The sequence below is a fragment of the Carassius auratus genome, chromosome 26 (assembly GCF_003368295.1).
Source record: "Carassius auratus strain Wakin chromosome 26, ASM336829v1, whole genome shotgun sequence".
NCBI classification, from domain to species: domain Eukaryota; kingdom Metazoa; phylum Chordata; class Actinopteri; order Cypriniformes; family Cyprinidae; genus Carassius; species Carassius auratus.
The window spans coordinates 6,955,064-6,975,401 of NC_039268.1; the positions used below are offsets into that span (position 1 = coordinate 6,955,064).

Sequence of the window (20,338 nt, forward strand, 5' to 3'; positions counted from 1 at the left end):
GAACTGCAGAGATTCCCTCTCTTAAGTGATTTAGTAAGTTATGGGTAGCAGGTTTTCAGCCTCTGGCTCTTCTCAATGCCAAAATTGTTTAGTCTCATATGAAAACAGACTACAGGCAACATAAAACACATACACACTTCTATCTCAAACACAACAAACACACAGGCAAATTCCCAATCCTCCAAACACGACCTAACAAAGTAAACATCACACAAGCCCCTGCACGAGCGCAAACACACAGGAGAGAGGCAGCAAGTTATCTCAAAAAGCCAGATAAACACCTGCCAGTTCCTGAACATCCCCAGTGGGCTCTCGTCCATTCATATTTGCACTCTATTTCCTACTCCCTCAGTTTCCTTTTCATAGAATAACCTCCTTATTTCCGGTCTTCCTCTTTCTCTGTTCTTTTTTGTCAAATGTTGGGGAGTAACAGTAGATAAAAGTAGTGACACTACTCTAGCCAAATGATTTTTATGACCAGGCCAACAGATGCAGTACCATTGTAAAAATCTTAAAGCTCTACACTGGTGTTTTAAATCACATTATTTTCACATGCAATACTGTAAGGCAATGATCAAATATGCTCTTTTTACCACTACTCCCTCTTATATAGCACTGGATTGGTTCATTAGTGAATCCATTAGCAAGGATGATTTATATTAATCAAAGTTTGGAAAAAAAAAAGTTAACTGTGATTTACATGAATGTATTCAGTAAAACAACATCTGAGCAGTGTAATTGTGGTGCATTTTATATTTTTATTAGCTGTAATTAGCAAGAAAACATGATTATACTGAATTTAGCACAAGTGAGTGAAAACGTAAATCTAGTGATTCACAAAAAGCTAAAACTGTTTGGTTTATATGTGTGAACTGATTGAATGAACTAATTCACTAAACCAATATTCTATTGTTTTCAACAATTTCAAGTTGTAGGATTTAGCATGTTTTATCATTTTATTAGTTGTATTTATCAAGAAAACACTACATAAACTAGAAAATAAATACATTTGACTGAAAAACAGACCAACAGTTATTTTGTTTCAGTGAAATTGGAACAAAACAAGGCAAAAATTCACTAAAATCCAACTGCGAAGTTTAAATGCTGTCATCCTAATATTTTTTCCTTGTAACTTCAGAAAAATTATAATTAGTTTTTTATAAAACTTTATCAAATGTATTTTGTATTTGATTATTATGAAATATGGCTTCCTTTAAATGTACTATCGCAGGTTCACTGCAAGTTGAGTAAGGTTTGTATAGGGAAACTACAGTTTCAAAGTAGCTTCTCCAACACTGTTTCTGTCTTTCATTCTTTCCTTTCTGCACACTGCACACAATTTTATACTTTTCAGAATTCCTTCTTTTTCACCCTCCGGCTCTTTTCCTTAATCACTCCAGTATTTCAGTCTCTATGCCATTGTTAGTTTCCATGTGCCTTTAAGCTTAAGACTCTGTCTCTACATCTCCATCTCTTTCTCATTTTATGAGTATTCTAATTTATTTTCTAAACCTCATGCTGTCAAAAGATCTGACATTCAGTCCTTTAAAATGAAAAGTGAATATATGCATATTCACATCTGATCACTTAAGTTGAGGTTAAAGGTAAGAGAGGCAGTTTCCAGGCTATAATGAGCTCCACTGATATCTGCTGTCATTTCAGAATGGATTCGAGCTGGGATTACGACACCATTTGGAGATGTGGATCAGCTTTAAGCTTCTGTAGACCAATTCAGATGGGAATGAAGGAATATATCAGATGGAGAGGCAAAAAGAGGGATTTTACATTATAAAAAAATCTGGTGAACATTAATTATGTGAATTATTTACATAATTAATTAAAAACTAATTATTGTAAATAAATATGCATTTCGAACAGCATCTTACAAGACTCTGTGTCTAATTCTACAAATGGGTATACATAACCACAGATTCATATTGACAGCTTTATGCAAATGAGGAGACGTAGAACGCCAAAGAAGGAAAATAAAAATGGTAAAGAAAGAGTAAAAGGAAAGGATGAGGATAAGGATGAAGAAAGGGAAAATGGTGTCATGTGTGCAATTAAAGTCAAGCTGTCCAAATTATCAATTCAATTCCCAACCAGCAAACTCAATTATGACACACACAAGAAACAAGTTGTAACCTGTCTGATAGAAGCTGCTATAAAAATAACATTCATAAATCCATTCTGCTCCATGCCTTTATCCATAAATCCAAAAGCTCTTTTCTAGCTCTTGAGACTTTTAAGGGCAACACTGTTTTGTGGGTTCAAATTGAGGGAGGGTTAAGGGACCCAGGACTCTCATAAGTACAAACAAGAAGAAAAAAAATCTGCTGAATGACTGCCATGTCATATTATAATTGTTTTCCATTATTCAATTTCTCATCACTGTTCTGAAAGTTCTAGACACACACAAGTGTGAAGCATTGTTTGTTAGGTTTTTTTAACCCAGCCCTTGGGTCAAACATAAAAATCCATTGTTTGGGCAGTTTTTGTGTTACTCCGACCCTATTTTTAGGTGTAGTTAACAATAGTATTTGCACAATTAAATTCAAGTTAAACTTCCCAAATATACTTAGAGCAAATTTCTTTTTTATTCTTTGCAAAAATAAAATAATACCAATACAAATAATAATAATAAAGAGTTTACTGTCAGCAAACCTGCTGATGCCGCCCAAGCTAAATATATAAATATGTGGTGTGCACTTTCCTCTTAAAGGGGACATATGATGTTGCTAATAAGAACATTATTTTGTGTAATTGGTGTAATGAAATGTGTGTGTGGTTTAAGGTTCAAAAAACACATTATTTTCCACATACTATACATTATTGTTGCTCCTCTATGCGCTTCCTTTCTGAAATGCATCAATTTTTTCAAATTTAAATTTATGAAAAGCAAGACCAGCTATCCAGTGCGTTGTGATTGTCCGAATACCTCAGGCGTTTGAAGAAAATGTTACGCCCCTTACCATACTGTGATGCCGTGTCAATGTTTCCATGTGCTGAGTGACAATAATAAATGAGGCATTTGTTGCATCTAGTGGGTATGTAATTACGGATTATTATTTTTTATGCATTGCATCACACCGTGAAAAACATAACACCCGTCTGCATCTGTTATCTGAGAAATGACAAAACAAAAAGCGCAACTCTACACTTCTCAAAACTTGCGTTTGAATCATCAGTGGCAAATTCTTTAAATATGAAAACATTCTTACAGACTGTGAGTCAGAACAGTCTGCACTGTAATCTACTCTCCCAGGTTCAGGAAAACAGTCCTCCATAAAATGTGCTGCACACACTCGAATATTTGGGTTGAACTGTTCAGGATCAGTGTTGTAAATACAACTTAACCACTGATTTTTAGTTGTGTCCTCTTTTGGAAGGCCAAACAAAGTATTTTCGCTTTTGCAACAAAACACACATCGTCTCCACGACATGGCGGAAGTGGTGGCAACAACAATAAATGTACACTTTCTTTCTTTACGTGAACATTTGGGTGGCGTTATGCAAATCTTCCCACATAATGATGTAGATGTGGTGGCGTGTTTAAACAAGGTATTTTAGGAGGGCGTGGACCAGTCTTGACTTTTATAAAGAATATCTCTTTGGGTTTTAAACTTTAGTCTTTGCAACTTTAGGGATCTTATCTATTCACAAACAGCTTGTAACACTCCAAAGAGGAAGGAAAACATGAAATTGCATATTACCCCTTTAAAAACAAAATGCATGCAACAAAATGTAATCAATGAGAAAACAGCAGTTAAGAAATCACCTGATCATAGTGGTGTGGGAAACACAAGTTTGTCCTTTGATTTAATTCATACAAGACCCTTTATCAATACTTCTATTCAAAACAATGTTAAACAGAAGTTCACTGTGTTTTCTTGAAGTGTAACCAAAGCTAAATCATGATCATGCTTGATTCAAGCAGATTACTTTTATGATGTCTTTAAGTACTTCTTGAAGCTTGAAAAATTGGTTGCACTGACTTTTAACAGATGTTTAAAAATGATGAAAGAATATATAAAATGCCTTAATTTGTGTTCCAAAGAAAAACACAAGTCTTTTGAGTTTGAAACAACATAATATTGTTAATAAATAATGTCAGAAATTTCCCTTTGAGGTAACAAATATTAGTTTTATTATCTAATTTTAGGTAATGCATTTTTTTAACTTGATAAATATGCAAAAAAAAAAAAAAAAAACTTCAAATCCAGACATAAAATGCAGAATTTAAACGCGCAGTATGGAATTTTTGGACACCAGGGGTCACTCAATCAAAATAATAACATAAGACGTACTTTGATGGCGTCGGGAAAGAGCGTAAGGCTCATGGGAGTTGTTGTTCATTGGAACACGCGCTCTGTCGCTCCCTATCATACCTCACTCATTCTAACTTAGTATTTTGACAATCACGTCTTTTCGAAAGGAGAGATATAGATGGTTTCAACGGCAACAACATAAGCAAATGTTACTGCGCATGAGCGCTTTTGTGGACCAAACTTAACTTCCGGTAGACTTCCAAATAGAATCAATAACAACAGCCAAGTATTTTTTGATAACAAACAAAATGTTTGCTGCGTGGATCAGGCGGACTTAATGAAAATGTAATTCATTATTTGCCAACAGTAGATGTTTTAAAGCATAGACATAAAGCGCGAGAAATAGAGGTTTCCCAAGTAACAGCTGTAAACGAAGCAGAGCTGGTACGCTCATACGCTGCTATCAGGCATATAACATGCAAGTCTTCCTTCAGAAATACAGCGATATAAAAACACCTGTGCCTCGCTTTGATATTTAAACATATAAATGTAAGGAATTATTATTATTAAACGTGCAGTACTTAACGTTACTCAATGAAGCCTTTTGGGGAAAAAATCAGTTTTAAAATTGTGGTGAGTCTCCAAAAATAAATGAATGTATGGGAAACACATCCCACAGCACAACCACCTGAGCCCAACTTCAGTCTACTCATCACCTTGGCTTTAACTGCGTTTGTAGAAGGCACTGCAGCCAGACCGATATAAACAACACAGACCGGAAGTTAACTTGGGTCCAGGCGCGTGCGCCCGATGAACATCTATATGAATTATGAGACCCCTATCAAATCAATCAATCAATCAATCACCTTTATTTATATAGTGCTTTAAACAAAATACATTGCGTCAAAGCACTGAACAACATTCATTAGGAAAACAGTGTCTCAATAATGCAAAATTATAGTTAAAGGCAGTTCATCATTGAATTCAGTTATGTCATCTCTGTTCAGTTGAAATAGTGTCTGTTTTTATTTGCAATCAAGTCAATGATATCGCTGTAGATGAAGTGACCCCAACTAAGCAAGCCAGAGGCGACAGCAGCAAGGAACCGAAACTCCATCGGTGACAGAATGGAGAAAAAAACCTTGGGAGAAACCAGGCTCAGTTGGGGGGTCAGTTCTCCTCTGACCAGACGAAAACCAGTAGTTCAATTCCAGGCTGCAGCAAAGTCAGATTGTGCAGAAGAATCATCTGTTTCCTGTGGTCTTGTCCTGGTGCTCCTCTGAGACAAGGTCTTTACAGGGGATCTGTATCTGGGGCTCTAGTTGTCCTGGTATCCGCTGTCTTTCAGGGCAGTAGAGGTCCTTTCTAGGTGCTGATCCACCATCTGGTCTGGATACGTACTGGATCCGGGTGACTGCAGTGACCCTCTGATCTGGACACAGACTGGATCTCGTGGCCACGGTGACCTCGGAATCAAATCAATATTCCATCTAGCTAGTAGTAATATATGTTAAAAAACACGGCCGCCTTTCGTTAATAATTATAATTACGTTATAGTATGATATCGAACAAGTTAGAGAACTGCATTTGAAGCTACTTTATTCAGCTACATATAGAACAAATGTAGATTTACATGAGAGCTAGTCCGTCTGCGTTTTACACAAGACATCATATCGTTCCACAAAATATACGGATAGATAAAGTTAGCTGAATGGATGCATACCTGTTTATCAGAATGCAAGCGAGTTCGGCATCTCTCTGTAGTTTCAGCTTGTCACGAAGCTCTCTCTATCTTGGAAATGATTAACTAGAGGGGTCAAAGTTTATATGACGCCATAGACGGTCGACAAAACGGAAATAAAGAAACGTGCCGTGTCTTCTAATTAAACTATAATTTTCTCCGGATTTGAAAGTTCGTGGAAACTGTCAGGATGATGTAAGTAAAAACTAAACTAAAAAATATATATAACATAGATATAGTCATTTCTGCTATTTTTAAAGCAGAAAAATTACATATTGCGCCTTTAACGACACAAAATGAATCTCTCTTGCTCTCCACTGTTCCATAGAATAAAATGTTTGTATATATGAATGCCGACATAAATGGAAGTATGAGCTGGAAGCAGAGAGGAGAGAGGGAGAGCCCTGATTTGAATGCTCAACGGATATCAGATGCTTTGCCCCATTATCTCAACATTGTAATTGCAGTTTTCAGTCGGCTAGACGGTTCTCTTCATCTTCCTGTCTCTCTCTCTCTCCTTCCATCACTCTCTTGCTTTCTTGTAAGTCATAAACAGCCCCAGGGCCTGGAGGCCTATAGAGTCAAACTTGAATCCTTGAATCCTCAAATAGTCACTATCTATTTGTGCTTAAACTATAACAAACCTTCTGTTTGAAATAACAATGAGGTGGCAGTCCAGGGCAAATGCATATGTCTTTATTGAATGTTATGAACAGTATAAGGAGGGGCCATTTTCACTAAAGTATTTTTTAGAGGACCAAAAAAAAAATTACAACGTACTGCATGTATTGGTAATCTTTGTAAAATATTACAATATTTCCTTTTTTTTAATTGCATGTTACTTGCCATTTCATTGCAACTGCTTGTGAAATTGACATACAGTTTCTGAGTGCAATTTTTTTTAATGTATAGCAGTGTGAAGTGACAGTTCTCATGGATTTCAGATTCAGTTTTTTGCATGTGTGTGTTTGTGTAGTTGTGTCTCTTCCTGGTATGAACTGTACGGAGCAGAAGCAATAGGTTCAATCTACCATCTCCAAGGTGATGAATGACTAAGTGCCTTTTAGAGCTTCAACACACTGACAGACCCACATCCTTCGCTCTCTCAAAAAACCCTAGTAAACATACCCACTCACATAGGCTAGTAAGTCTACACTGCCGCTGGCACATATTTACAGGCCATTACCATCGTCAGACACAAAATGAGTCGTCAAGCCCAGAAATGGGTTATCAGATCAGGAAGCCAGACATGCTTGCACATACAGTACACTGTCTCTTCAGTAAAATAAAGCATGTACAGTAAGATTCTGCAACCCCATAAAGCATTGCAACAACTCACAAGTCTTTTTTCTGTTTTGATCTATCAAATTCTCACATAAAAGACTCACAACTGTTCATCACACTAAAGATCTGTGAAGGAAAATTACGCACAGTTTATGTACATATCACTTACTCACTGAGGCAAAAGTGTAGTGGATACATCATCATTTCTTTACTATATGTACAGCAAGTGAGCTAATGCATTGATGCAACAAAACCAGCACAGTTTAAAATCTCTTTGTAACACATTGACACTTTACCAAAAATACCAAAATGTTGTCAATGTTTCTGAACTCTCATGTTGCTTTCTTTCTGTGGTGGAATACAAATGGAGAAATTCTAAACCTTTTTCATGAAGAAAATTATGAATTTATGAATTATTATGAATATGAATGATAGGTCGTACAAAATTCATACGATTTGTGCAAAATCGTACGTATTTAACGAGTTGCACAATTCGTATGAATTTGTACGAATGACCTAAACCTAGCCCCGCCCCTTAACCTACCCATCACTGGGGTCGAGACAAATCGTACAAAATCATACGAGTAAGGTTGTACGAATTCATACGAATTAGCCACCTCGTAAAATACGTGCGAAATGATCCCGAGACAGTGTTGGATGAGAAGGTTAGCAGTAGATTATAACTTAAATTTGCCTTGTTTCTCACTTTTGTTTGGCTTCAGAAGACTTGGTATATAACATGCAAGAGTTAGACTTTTACAGCACTTTTGTAACCTTTTTCGAGGTTTGACATCTTTGGTCACCATTTACAGTCATGAAAAAGTTACATCAGGAGAGGTTTTTTTTTTTTTTTTTTTTTTTTTAATCAGAGGTTCATCATCAGAGACTAACATCACACCCGAGGTGCATCTCAAGAGCCAAACAATAAGATATATGCGATAATGTTTGAAATATGATTAATTGTCAATTCAACATCATAAACCAGAGGTGTGGTGCAGTTTTTCCAATAACTGGCACCATTTCCATTTTTGCTATTTTAAATCGTCATTTATTCATCACTAGTTCATCCTGCGATTTGACAAATTAAATGTTTTAAGTAAAAATATTTCATGCAACTTCTCAGTTAATGAGTTCATGAAATCTTGCATAATTCCTTAATGATTTTGGCACAACGCTGAACATACTGTATCAGCTTCCCCCCTAAAAAAATCATACCAACTGCCCATATATTTTGTGTTAAATTTATATTTTAGTGCACTGCAGTGGATACTGAACATCATGACAATTTCTCCAACATCAAATATAACAATACATGCAATACACAGACTGTAGGCTACTATACTATTTGTATGATTATAAATAAATTCTGTTGCAGATTACCACCTCTGTCAACCTTGTTAAATTTTCAGTTCTACTGGCGGACAAATATGGACATTGATTCCGGTTAGAGAATCAGGCATGGTCGATGTGAATCCTTTCAAGCTTTTCTTTAATAGTACTTTCAGGTAAGCAGTGATATCCCTTACAACATCATCTGAAGATGTGATGGATCAAATGGCAGTATTTGACATAAGTTATTGCGTTGTGTGTGGTCTGTTAAACAGATAAAGAGAATACAATATGAATACAACATCTGTATATATTCACTGCAAATTAACTCACAAAATATCAATAACTGATTAAATCACTCATCACAAACGAATATTTAACTATCAGATAATATATGAATATTATATATGTAAACTCCAATACAGGCATGACGCAGCATGAAATACAACAACAGGTGTGTTCAATGTGAGCAGACTAACGCGTCTTATGGAAATTAGCGCCTATTCGCGGTCAAATCGCGATCGTCATTACACATATACAAACATTCCACAGATCGCCAGACATTCACAATTATAACTACAAAGTGTTAATTAAATATTTACATGATTACTCACATTTGTTTGCATGAACGCACAACATTGAACAATAATGGAGATCGCACGTCTGGAGCTGGCTATTGCATCAGTCTACTGGAAGTAACAACTACAATATCAGTCCGTCAGAAACAGTTTCTTAATTTCCGTTCCTATGGTCTTTCTGACATTGCCGCCCCCAATTACCGGCAGGCTAATTGTAGCCCTTAAGAAAGGCCATCCAAAGTGTCTTTATCCCCATCCCTCTTTGGAGGAAGTGGAATCAGTTTCACAACAGGACGCAGATATGTTTTGTCCTTGACTTTGACTTTAGCGGTCCGAATCCTCTTGTCTGCTCCTGCATAGGTCTCTGTCACGGTACCCACAGGCCATAGTGCTCGTGGGAGTTGATGGTCAATTAGGAGCACCACTTGTCCTACTGCCAACCCTTTGCCATCCGATGTCCATTTCTGTCTGCCCTGTAGTTCTGGTAGATAGCTGCGTATGAAAGCAGTCCAGAACTGATCAGCCAATACCTGGCTATGTCGCCACCTGCGTTTGCCCAAGAGCTCATTCGAGTCATAAAGGACTTGTGGTAAGGAGGCATCACGGCGTCCCATGAGTAACATGTTCGGGGTCACAGGGTCCGGGTCTGCAATGTCCGATGAAACATAGCCAAGTGGCTTGGAATTAAGTATGCCCTCTACTTCCACTAATAATGTTTGCAGCACAGATTCAGGCACGGATTGTTCCCGTAAAATGACTCGTAAAGCAGTCTTAACTGACTTCACCTCTCGCTCCCATGTACCGCCAAAGTGAGGGGCGCTCGGTGGGATATGGCGAAACTGGATCTGCTGTTTAGCCAGTTGTGTCTGAAGTTCAGGTGTCATTTGACTAAAGGATTCTTTTAACTCATGATCACCTCCAGTGAAGTTGGTGCCGTTGTCACATAATATCTCAAAGGGCTTCCCTCTGCGGGCTATAAAGCGTCGTAATGACAGGAGAAAAGCGTCTGTGTCTAGGTGTTCAAGGAGATCAAGATGTAAACATCTGGTTGTCAAGCACTTATATAAGATCCCCCATCTCTTTTCTTGACGTCGACCTATCTTCACCTGAAAGGGCCCGAAGCAGTCTACGCCAGTGGAGAAGAATGGTGGCTTGAACAGACGTAGCCTGCATGGTGGAAGGTCAGCCATCTTTGGGTTCTGTGGCTTGGAGCGCCAAAATTGGCAATCCTGACAGAAATGTTGGTGTCTGCGCACAGCTTCACGGCCTCTAAGCACCCAATATCGACGGCGTAGCTCCGCTAGTACTCGTTCTGCACCAGGATGATTGAGCTGTTGATCTATGTCTTGGATGAGCAACTTTGTGACCTGATGTTGAGGGTCTAGAACAATAGGGTGAATGACATCAGGAGGCAGGGTTTCGATACGACGAAGTCGTCCTCCCACTCTGATAAGACCAGTATCTTTGTCATATTCTGGAGCGAGAGACCTCAATCGGCTGTCTGTCGAGATGAATTGTCCAGCTTTCAAAGCCCGCAATTCTTCTGGAAATGAATCAAGCTGTGCCTGTGCTAAGAGGTGCTTCTCTGCCTGTATATACCTTGAGGCTTCAGAAGAGTTGTCAGAGTTGGCCGCCCCATCACAGGACTCCACAGTTGCTTGAAGTAGCTCCTTCCAGGTTCTGAATTGACTGATATCTAAAGGCACTGGACTGGGAACAACTGTGATTGCTCCAACAAAGGATGATCTTTTCATCTCACTCAGGTCTGGTTCAGATCCTGTACTGGGTAATGCTGGCCACTTATTCTGTGGTTGAGTCAGGAAGGAAGGACCGGATCTCCATTGGTGGGGGCAAGCTAGTTCCGCTAAAGTAAGACCCCTGGTGATGTGGTCAGCGGGATTTCTAGCAGAGTCAACATACCGCCATCTGGAAACATCTGTCAGTGTCTGGATCTCGGCTACTCTGGACCCCACAAAGACTTTGTATCGGCAAGATTCTGATTTTAACCAATGCAGCACCGTGGTTGAATCGGTCCAGTATGTGACTTGGTGTATGGGAATGGTAAGTTCAGTCTGTATGACTTTGGCCATCTGAGCTCCAGAGAGCGCCGCGCACAACTCCAGGCGGGGCATAGATAGACATTTCCTAGGGGCCACTCTCGATCGAGCAAGGACAAAGGTGACATGGACTTCATCACTCTCGTCGGTGACCTGAAGGTAGGCGACAGATCCATATACCCTCTCCGAGGCATCGCAAAAGACATGTAACTCTCTGACGGTGGACGGAGTGTCGGACTTGCCAGGAGCATAAGGTCGAGGGAATTGTAGTTTGGTGATACTGGAAAGCTCTGCAATCCATGTGGACCATTTCTCACGCAGATGTAAGGGTTCAATAGGGTCATCCCAGCTTAGGTTGTGTCTCCAGAGATCCTGGATCAGAGTCTTTGCCCTCGTGGTGAAGGGAAGGATGAACCCCAAGGGGTCATATTGGCTTGCCAAAGTCTTATACAGGTTCCTCATAGTGGGCTGAGTAGGTTCTGCTACACGGTTTCTATACCCAAGGGTGTCGTCGAGGCAATTCCATTGTAAGCCGAGTGTAAGTTCTTGCAGGTCAGTGCTACTCTGAGACAACCAGCACTCACTACTAGCTGATCTGGCTTCCGATGGGAGGTGCCGGAGAATGGATGGCACATTGGATGCCCATTGTCGGATTTCAAAGCCTCCCTGTAGCAAGGACTGACGCAATCCATCTATTATGGCCTTGGCCTCACCTTGATCGGGGGTACTGTGAAGGCAGTTATCCACATAGAATGAGGTCTCCACAATGTCAACTAATCCAACCATGGTATGTCGGTATTCTTGGGCATGATACTGAAGAGCATAAGTGGCGCAGCATGGGCTGCAGGTCGTACCGAAGGGAAGTACTTGCCACTCGTAAATGTCTGGGTGAGCTTCCTGGTTCATGTTCCTCCAGATGAATCGCAGTACCGATTTGTCACCAGGTAATAAACGTACTTGGTGGAACATGCCTTTTATGTCCCCGCTCACTGCAACTGCATGTTGCCGGAACCTCAAGATCACGCCCAACAGAGATGGCCCAAGTGTTGGCCCTGGAAGGAGTTGTTCATTCAAGCTCTGACCATGGTACTGGAAGGAACAGTTGTAGACTATTCGATCCTTTCCATTGTGGTGCACTATGTGGTGGGGAATGAACCACGACTCTGTGGACTTGTCTACCTCATCTGGTGCTATCTTAGCAATGTAACCTGCTGATTCAAGCTTTTGAATCTCAGAACAGTAAACTTGTGCTTGCTCAGGATTCTTGGCCAGTTTTCTCTCAATGTTTCTTAAGCTGGGGAGCACAGACTCCATCCCTGCGTTAAGCAAAGTGATAGGAGTGCGCCTCAGCAGTGGAGTAGCATACCGCAGGACACCATCCACGTTCACTCTGACAGTGGCAGTCTGCAAAAGGTTATAGCACTGTTGGTCTTGTTTCGATCTTGTTATGACCTTTTCATTGTATGGAACAGTGTCAACTTGCCACAAGCGCTCAACATGCTGATACAGCTCGTCACGTGTTGGGGCTGTCATAATATGCAAACATTGTTGCAGACCTTTAGGGGGCTGAATTGGACACATTGGGCCTTGCAGTACCCAACCAAGCTTGGTACATATGGCAATGGGGCTGCTCTCTGCTCCTCTTCGCACTGGCTGAACTGGCATCAGGAGGTGTGGCATATCAGACCCTATGAGGAGTAAGGGTTTGACGTTGTCAACTGGCTGTAAGGGTAGACCTCTCAAGTGGCGATATGCTTTCTGGAGTGCTGCCACAGGGTAAGTATGTTCAGCAAGGCTTAAACCAGAGGCAGTAAATGCGTTTCGAATCACATACCTCTCAGTAGGTTTGGTGAGAGAAGACACCTCAAAGGTTACTGTGGACCCATCAAGTTTGGTATGGCTCTGGTGGATTGTCTGCAAGGGAAGAACTTCTGGAGCTCCATTTAGCCTGAGCTGTTGAACCACTTGGGGAAGGACGATAGTTCTTTCAGAGCCGTCATCTAAGACAGCGTAAGCTTCCATGGTTCGGCCACCATTGTGCAAGAGGACTCTGACTACTTTAAGCATGACTTTCTGTGAGCGGTTGGGTCTATCTAGATAGATCTGTGTCGATGGTAGGCTTACCATAAGCACTGCTCTGGAGGTGTCATTAATTGAGTCATGCAGCACGGTAAGGTGAAGCTCTTTGCAGATTTTACACGGTCGCTTGAGGTTACAGGAGTCAGCTGAATGATTCCGACCACACTTCCAACAGCGTTTGCCCTCTGCGATCCAGGTGATGATCTGTGCAGTGGTCAGCCTTTTGAATTTATCACAGGAGTTGAGATAGTGATCTTGGTTGTCGCAATGAGGACAATAGGGCTTTGGCTTGGAAATGACTTTTACCTGTGCCGGTGCAAAAGGCTTGACAGATTTCTCTGATGTCAGAAGTATAGGTGTTGAACGCTCTCGATGATATGGAGTGTATTTACTCTTCCCAGATAACTTTGTAGTGTCGGACTGAAATACAGCGGCTGCTCGGCTTGAGATACGTTTAGCTTGTGACTTCGTTTGTAACCAGGATGCTAAGTCGGGGAGAGTATAGGTTCTGTCTGTACCAGTTTGTAGAATTCCATGACTCAGGCAGTATTCTACGAAGCTGTCTCGGTAAGCTGGTGGCAGTTTACTCAGAAGGCGGTCTACGTGAGAACCACACATGAGCTCATACCCGTTTTGACCTTCCAGTGTTCTCAGCATGCCTACTAGGGACTGGACAGATAAGGCGAATGAGTCAAATGCATTGGAATCACCCATTTTAAGGGGTGGTGTACTCATGATTGCACCTAACTCAGATTGCACAAGCTGCCGGGGCTGGCCATACTTCTCCTGCAAAGCTTGCAAGGCTGTGGTGTATGGCTGTGGGTGGTGCATATATGCTTTAGCCAGTTGTTGGGCACTAGCAAATTTCAGGTGACTCAGCAACACTTGATATTTGTACTGCTCGCTGATGTGAGTATGGTGACTTAAGAGATTATCTAAGGCCAACTTCAACAAGGCAAAGTCACTTTCAGTGCCACTCTCAAACACTGGTAGTGTGGGGCGAGGAATGCCATAGGCTGCTGCCATCAGAAGTTCTGTCCCGGGTTGAGGTATGTAACCAGCTTGAGGAACAGGTAGAGGTGAATATGGTTGAGGGCAGATAGATGTGTTAGATAAGAGAGGTGCTCTATGATGAGTGGTTGGAATAGGCTGATTCTGACTCATAAGAGGGGCTGATTGCCTTTGTAATGGAGTATTCACATGTGAGGTTGATGCAATGGGTGCAACAGGAGGTCTAGTCTGTGATATCAGAACACTACCTGTGTATGGTGTCGCAAGCTGAGTCGCTGCTTGTTGCACAGGGTTGAATGGAGGTAGTGGTATTGAGACTGGGCTTGGCTGCTGCAAGACATGTGACATATTCTCCTGTAATGGCATAGTTGCTTGAAATGTCAATGGAGGAGTTTTGAGTGACTGAACTATGCATGGTCCCCTTGATGTGCTCTGTGCCTCTGAGACAGTCTGCTTTGCTTGCATCATGGACAATACAGGGCTGTGAGATTGCGGAGATACATGAGACTGGACTGGGCTGGCATGAAGTGACTGTGGTGGTGGCACAGTTGTGTCTGGGGATCCTTCAGAACCTGCATCATCCACACTCAAGTCTTGGCTGAGCAAAGAATTCACCAGTTTGGCCACTTCTAGGTCAGTCTCTGCCTTTTTTAGCTTACGTTGTCGTTCTAATTGGTTAGTTAGTGCTTCCTTTGCCATGAGAGCCTCTTCCTGAACACGTTGAGCCTCTTTAGCTTGTGTTTGCAGCCTCTGATATTCTATTTCTGCCAACGTGTCCTCCTCTATCTGCTGACGTAGGTTGTCATACTGCCTCTGCTTGATTCTCTCATCCACCATGGCTGCCTGACTGCTTGTGAGTGCAGAAGTAGCTTGCACACCAGAGATAATGGAATGACCACTGGATCTGGAATGAGAGCTGGCTTTACTGTGGGACGTTTTCCTCGATTGGCTCTTATGTTGGCTGTGACAGCGAGAAGAAGAGATTGGAGGAGGGTCCACTGGAGGTATGTAGCCAACCTCATAGTCACTCAGATGTGAAGGTGGTTTACTTTGTCTCTTGGGTCTGACCACAGGCTCCGCTGTATCACTAGCTGCAGTGTCCATATTGTTTGCTGTTGCCAGTATCCGGCTCGAAGGACCAATTTGTTGCAGATTACCACCTCTGTCAACCTTGTTAAATTTTCAGTTCTACTGGCGGACAAATATGGACATTGATTCCGGTTAGAGAATCAGGCATGGTCGATGTGAATCCTTTCAAGCTTTTCTTTAATAGTACTTTCAGGTAAGCAGTGATATCCCTTACAACATCATCTGAAGATGTGATGGATCAAATGGCAGTATTTGACATAAGTTATTGCGTTGTGTGTGGTCTGTTAAACAGATAAAGAGAATACAATATGAATACAACATCTGTATATATTCACTGCAAATTAACTCACAAAATATCAATAACTGATTAAATCACTCATCACAAACGAATATTTAACTATCAGATAATATATGAATATTATATATGTAAACTCCAATACAGGCATGACGCAGCATGAAATACAACAACAGGTGTGTTCAATGTGAGCAGACTAACGCGTCTTATGGAAATTAGCGCCTATTCGCGGTCAAATCGCGATCGTCATTACACATATACAAACATTCCACAGATCGCCAGACATTCACAATTATAACTACAAAGTGTTAATTAAATATTTACATGATTACTCACATTTGTTTGCATGAACGCACAACATTGAACAATAATGGAGATCGCACGTCTGGAGCTGGCTATTGCATCAGTCTACTGGAAGTAACAACTACAATATCAGTCCGTCAGAAACAGTTTCTTAATTTCCGTTCCTATGGTCTTTCTGACAAATTCCACATTTTAAAAGCTAAAAGGAATGTACTAACCAATAATTCTAATGCAATCCACATTAATGAAAGCAATTAATGCAAGCACACTGCTACCTACTAGCAGTGTTCAATAGTTTAAACATTTTGTAATAAAAAGCAATATTTGTTTTTGTCATTCAGTTAATTATTTGACTATACCATATGCACTAGCCTATTTATCACAAACATAGAGTGTGAGGAAACAAAAGGGAGGGCACGTGGTAACAGTTTAATCTTAATAGAAAACAGCTGGCGATACATCTGTTGTGAAGTGGTACCAGCTTAGTACAAGCAAGCGCCCTGCTATGCTCGACAGGAACCACTCCAGTGATGCTTCCCATACCTGCACGAGCTGGAGTCAGACTCCACGTTATTATTGTTCTCCTCGTCTCCAGAGGCAGGGGCGTCTTTTATACGCGTGGACTGCTGCTTCTGCTTCTGCTGCTGCACGGGCGGCTCCAAGCTCTCGCTGGAGCGCGAGTGTGCCGGGAAGACCCAAGGCGCTGGCGGGGAGCTCCGGCACTCCTGCTGGCTCATGGACCGAGGACACGAGGAGGCACTAACTACCACCGCTGCTGCGGCAGCTGCGGAGTGCCCGCTATTTGGACATGAATCTCCAAACTTTCGATTGTTGTTTATGTTGGAGGAAGAGTTGCCGTTACTCGAACTAGCACCGGCGACGGTGTTGGAGTTACTGCAGCCGCCGAGAGAGGGCTGATCACCGCCGGATGAGGAGCCTCCGGTCCCCCGGCTGCTTCCACCGCTGCTGAAGATGTCTCCCGAAGGCTGGTTACTGGGAGATGGAGGAGATGTGGGGTGGCCGAACCATCGCCAGCGGATGCGCAAGATCTGTTTCACGTCAAAGTCTTTCCTGGGATTCGACATTCCCGAAACTCCGGTAACGGGAGACGCGGGGACGGAACGACGAGCCTCGTGATCCGCGATTGTCTTGGTAACGGAGCACGCGTGCACTGCTGGCAAATATCACAGAGACGACGTGTATAGTGAGAACGAGTACGGAGGGAGTGAAGGAAATGCACACCTCTCTTTCTCTCACTCACACTCTCTCTCTCTCTCTCACACACACACACACACACACACACACACATACATACAGAGAGAGAGTCAAACACGTAATCAGCGCGGTAAAACCTCTAATGACATATTTCAATAACCTGCGTACATGAATATAAAGATACCCAAGCTTACCAAATAACAAATCAGTGTACCTTATTGACCATACTAGCCTATTTCATTGACATGATAAGATCAGTATACACGATGATGTCTTCAGAAAATTACTTCTGGAGTAGGCTATAAGAGGTTATAAAGAAGCAATAGCCTACTTCAGAAACCTTTAAAAGGTTTCCAAATTCTCCAACGACAGTTAACGATCAAATAACATGCAGGTAAATATAATAATCTGTATACACACACACACATCTGTTAGTAAGCGATTTATTTCCAATGGTTTTATTTTTTAATTAATTGATTTAGGCTATTCATATATATCCCCCCCCCCCCCCCAAAAAAGCAGCCATGTTGACATCATCTGACCAACAATGGCCTGTCTCCAAAATCACTCCAAAATGCTACTCCGTGAGTGGGTAATTCTTTTTAATAGGTACTTACTTTGTTACTGTTAAAAAAACAAAGGTATGTTCTCTATATTGTAGTATGATTCTACTACATTTGTCATGTTGTCATGTGACCTTCCATCATCTGCTTCACAGCTATTTACAAATCCTCTCCAGTGGCCTCATGGGATAGTAAAGTGTCCACTGAATGTGCACTTCAGAATCTCGGCGGAAGTAGTAGGCCATTTATGCTTCTGTTTTATTAATTCTGCAAAGTAATATTTGTTGTGTTTTCTTTCACTGTTTTTCAGCTACTTTGGGAACTACGTATATCCAGATGCAGTCAAGCTGTCATGCTACAGATCAAGAATAAATAGCAGGAGAGCTTGATACTGTATATAACTGCTGGTGTAAACACTGTTTAATTGTAAATCTGTTTATAAATGGACACTATTTCATTAGTCATTAAAAATCTATAATGAGGTCCTCACTATTTAAAAAATGATTGTGCCAGAAGAAATGTATCATAGACCCACACAGTCTTTTTAATGTAAACCTATAAAGTACTGCAGCATTGCACATCAGCAAAGATTCCAGGAAAACTGCTCCACCAGCATCACCTCAAGGTAACCTTTATTTCACCGCACTAAAAATTAGTACAATGACAAATATGGCAACTTGCCATTTTTAGCACACACCCCCCTCTCACATTTAGCGCCTGTTGATTTCTTGACCTTTTCTACTTAGAACTCACTTAATCAATAGAAATACAAATTAGACTGCTATACACAATCAATACCACACATTAAAGCTCAATATTTGTTACACACACACTGTCAGTACCACAACAGTACACAAGAAATACAATGGACAAATAATGCAAAAGATGAGAGGGAGAAATTAATGGCAGGAAAAAAATAATGTGATTGAGAGAAACTGAGCTATAAAGTGTGAACGAAATTTAAAGTTGATAGATTTTTATTTCATTTTAGCAGACAATAATGCACAAGTAGATGTCCAACTGCCGCATAAAGTCCATAAAAGACTACGCTGCCCCACAAAATACTGAGAAGAAAGAGAAAAAGACATTACGGAAGGGAGGAGTTTTGGTTCTATAGCTCAAGCATTCATCTGGCCACAAACCTGTCTTTAATTTATGTTCTGTGCTAGAGTGAATGTGATGCCAACCATCCATGACAATCTGCAGTTGGTGAGACAGAAAGGGTAAATCGTTCACAGTAGGATCAGTTGAGAGTTTGGTCTCAATTCAAGCCATGCAAACCACAACAGAGAGCTGGAATTTCTGCCTGCTTTTGTAACATTATTCACAGATGTTGGCTCTTAGGGCACATAAAATAAACACAGCCAGATCCACGTGCCCCGGGTGCCACTGAAAAGCAGCACAACATCAGTAAACTAGTAGAGCGGAGACCAGGATTCTTTCATTTTATCATTACGTCCCAGAAAATCACTGGTTCTGAGCTGAATCATTTTCATCAAGGCAACCAAATGCAAACCACATAATGCAAAGGAGGCAGATTTTAGAGCATCATACCCATAATGCTTCCCAAATATAGCTTTTGCCTGAAATAAGTGCTCTGCCTAAAAAAGCTGCAGGGTGTAGGAATAGTTACCCTAAATAAATAAATAAAATAATCTGTCATTATTATTTACTCATCCTCATGTTGTTTTAAATTTGTTTGGAATTCTTCTTTAGGACACATAGATGTTTTGGAAAACTTTTCACATTGCTCTTTTCTATACAATTAAAGCACGCTCCAACAAGCACACTTTCCAGGGGATAATTTTGTATGAGCAGCTGAGCAAAATATATCTTCAAATTTATTCACTGATAATATTCCCTTCTGACGTACTGTAACACTTAATGTCAGTTATATGTTACTGATTGTACTGTAAACAATTCATTCATGTGTTTTTTTCTTTACCATTGTTCAGAAAAATCTACTAATTTCTTTAGGAGTCCATGTGTTCTGAAATCTGAGGGACAAAATGTTCTCACATACTATAGATTATATATTTTTTCAACAACAACAAAAAATATGATTTTGCAAATTCAACATGTTGTTGCTTGCTCTTGAAAGTTTATTCTGTGTCTCCAATCCACCACAATGTATAGAACAACGTCCCCACCCTTTGTTCTTTTACGATAATGCATTTCACATATGTCACAATACAGAAGGAAAGATTTGTCACTACTTCTGTTTCATCAAAATCCCAAATCATTCATGCACAATATGAGAGACAATGCATGAGTAAATGTATGTCCTAACAAAATCTTTGCCAAAAGGCTTCAGAATGCTTAGAATAGTTTTTTGTACTTTTGTGCTTTTTTAACTGACATCCTTCAAACATCTTGTATGTTCCACAGAAGACAGTTAAAGAGATTTACACCAACATGAGAGTAAAAAATATTATGACAATTTACATTTTTTGGTGAACTGTCACTTTAAAGGAATGTATTTGTGGCAGTTGTGTATGTGGGAGGAGATTAACACAAGGAGGAATT

General features: G+C 40.6%; 2 protein-coding genes across 6 annotated transcripts in view; both read right to left on the reverse strand.

Moving 5' to 3' along the window:
- Positions 1-20,338, reverse strand: part of LOC113044184 (kelch-like protein 5) — an 82,722-nt gene that overhangs the window by 35,939 nt on the left and 26,445 nt on the right. The window contains exon 1 of one of the 5 annotated variants that reach the window (XM_026203895.1): positions 16,578-17,439. The exons of the other annotated variants lie outside the window; for them this stretch is intronic. Within the exon in view, the coding sequence (XP_026059680.1) occupies positions 16,578-17,119 (542 nt within the window). The 5' untranslated portion in view covers positions 17,120-17,439. Of the gene's footprint in view, positions 1-16,577; positions 17,440-20,338 lie in introns of those variants that run through there. 5 annotated transcript variants of the gene reach the window in all.
- LOC113044185 (uncharacterized) lies at positions 7,828-10,400 on the reverse strand. The gene is made up of 2 exons (XM_026203901.1): positions 9,237-10,400; positions 7,828-8,886 (listed from the first exon to the last, which is right to left on the reverse strand). Exon 1 carries the CDS (start codon positions 10,388-10,390, stop codon positions 9,422-9,424), a length of 969 nt encoding a protein of 322 aa, XP_026059686.1. The 5' UTR covers positions 10,391-10,400; the 3' UTR covers positions 7,828-8,886; positions 9,237-9,421.

Excerpts from the sequence above, each read along its gene's own strand:
- LOC113044185 (XM_026203901.1), bottom strand. The coding sequence starts at position 10,390 with ATGGCTGACCTTCCACCATGCAGGCTACGTCTGTTCAAGCCACCATTC.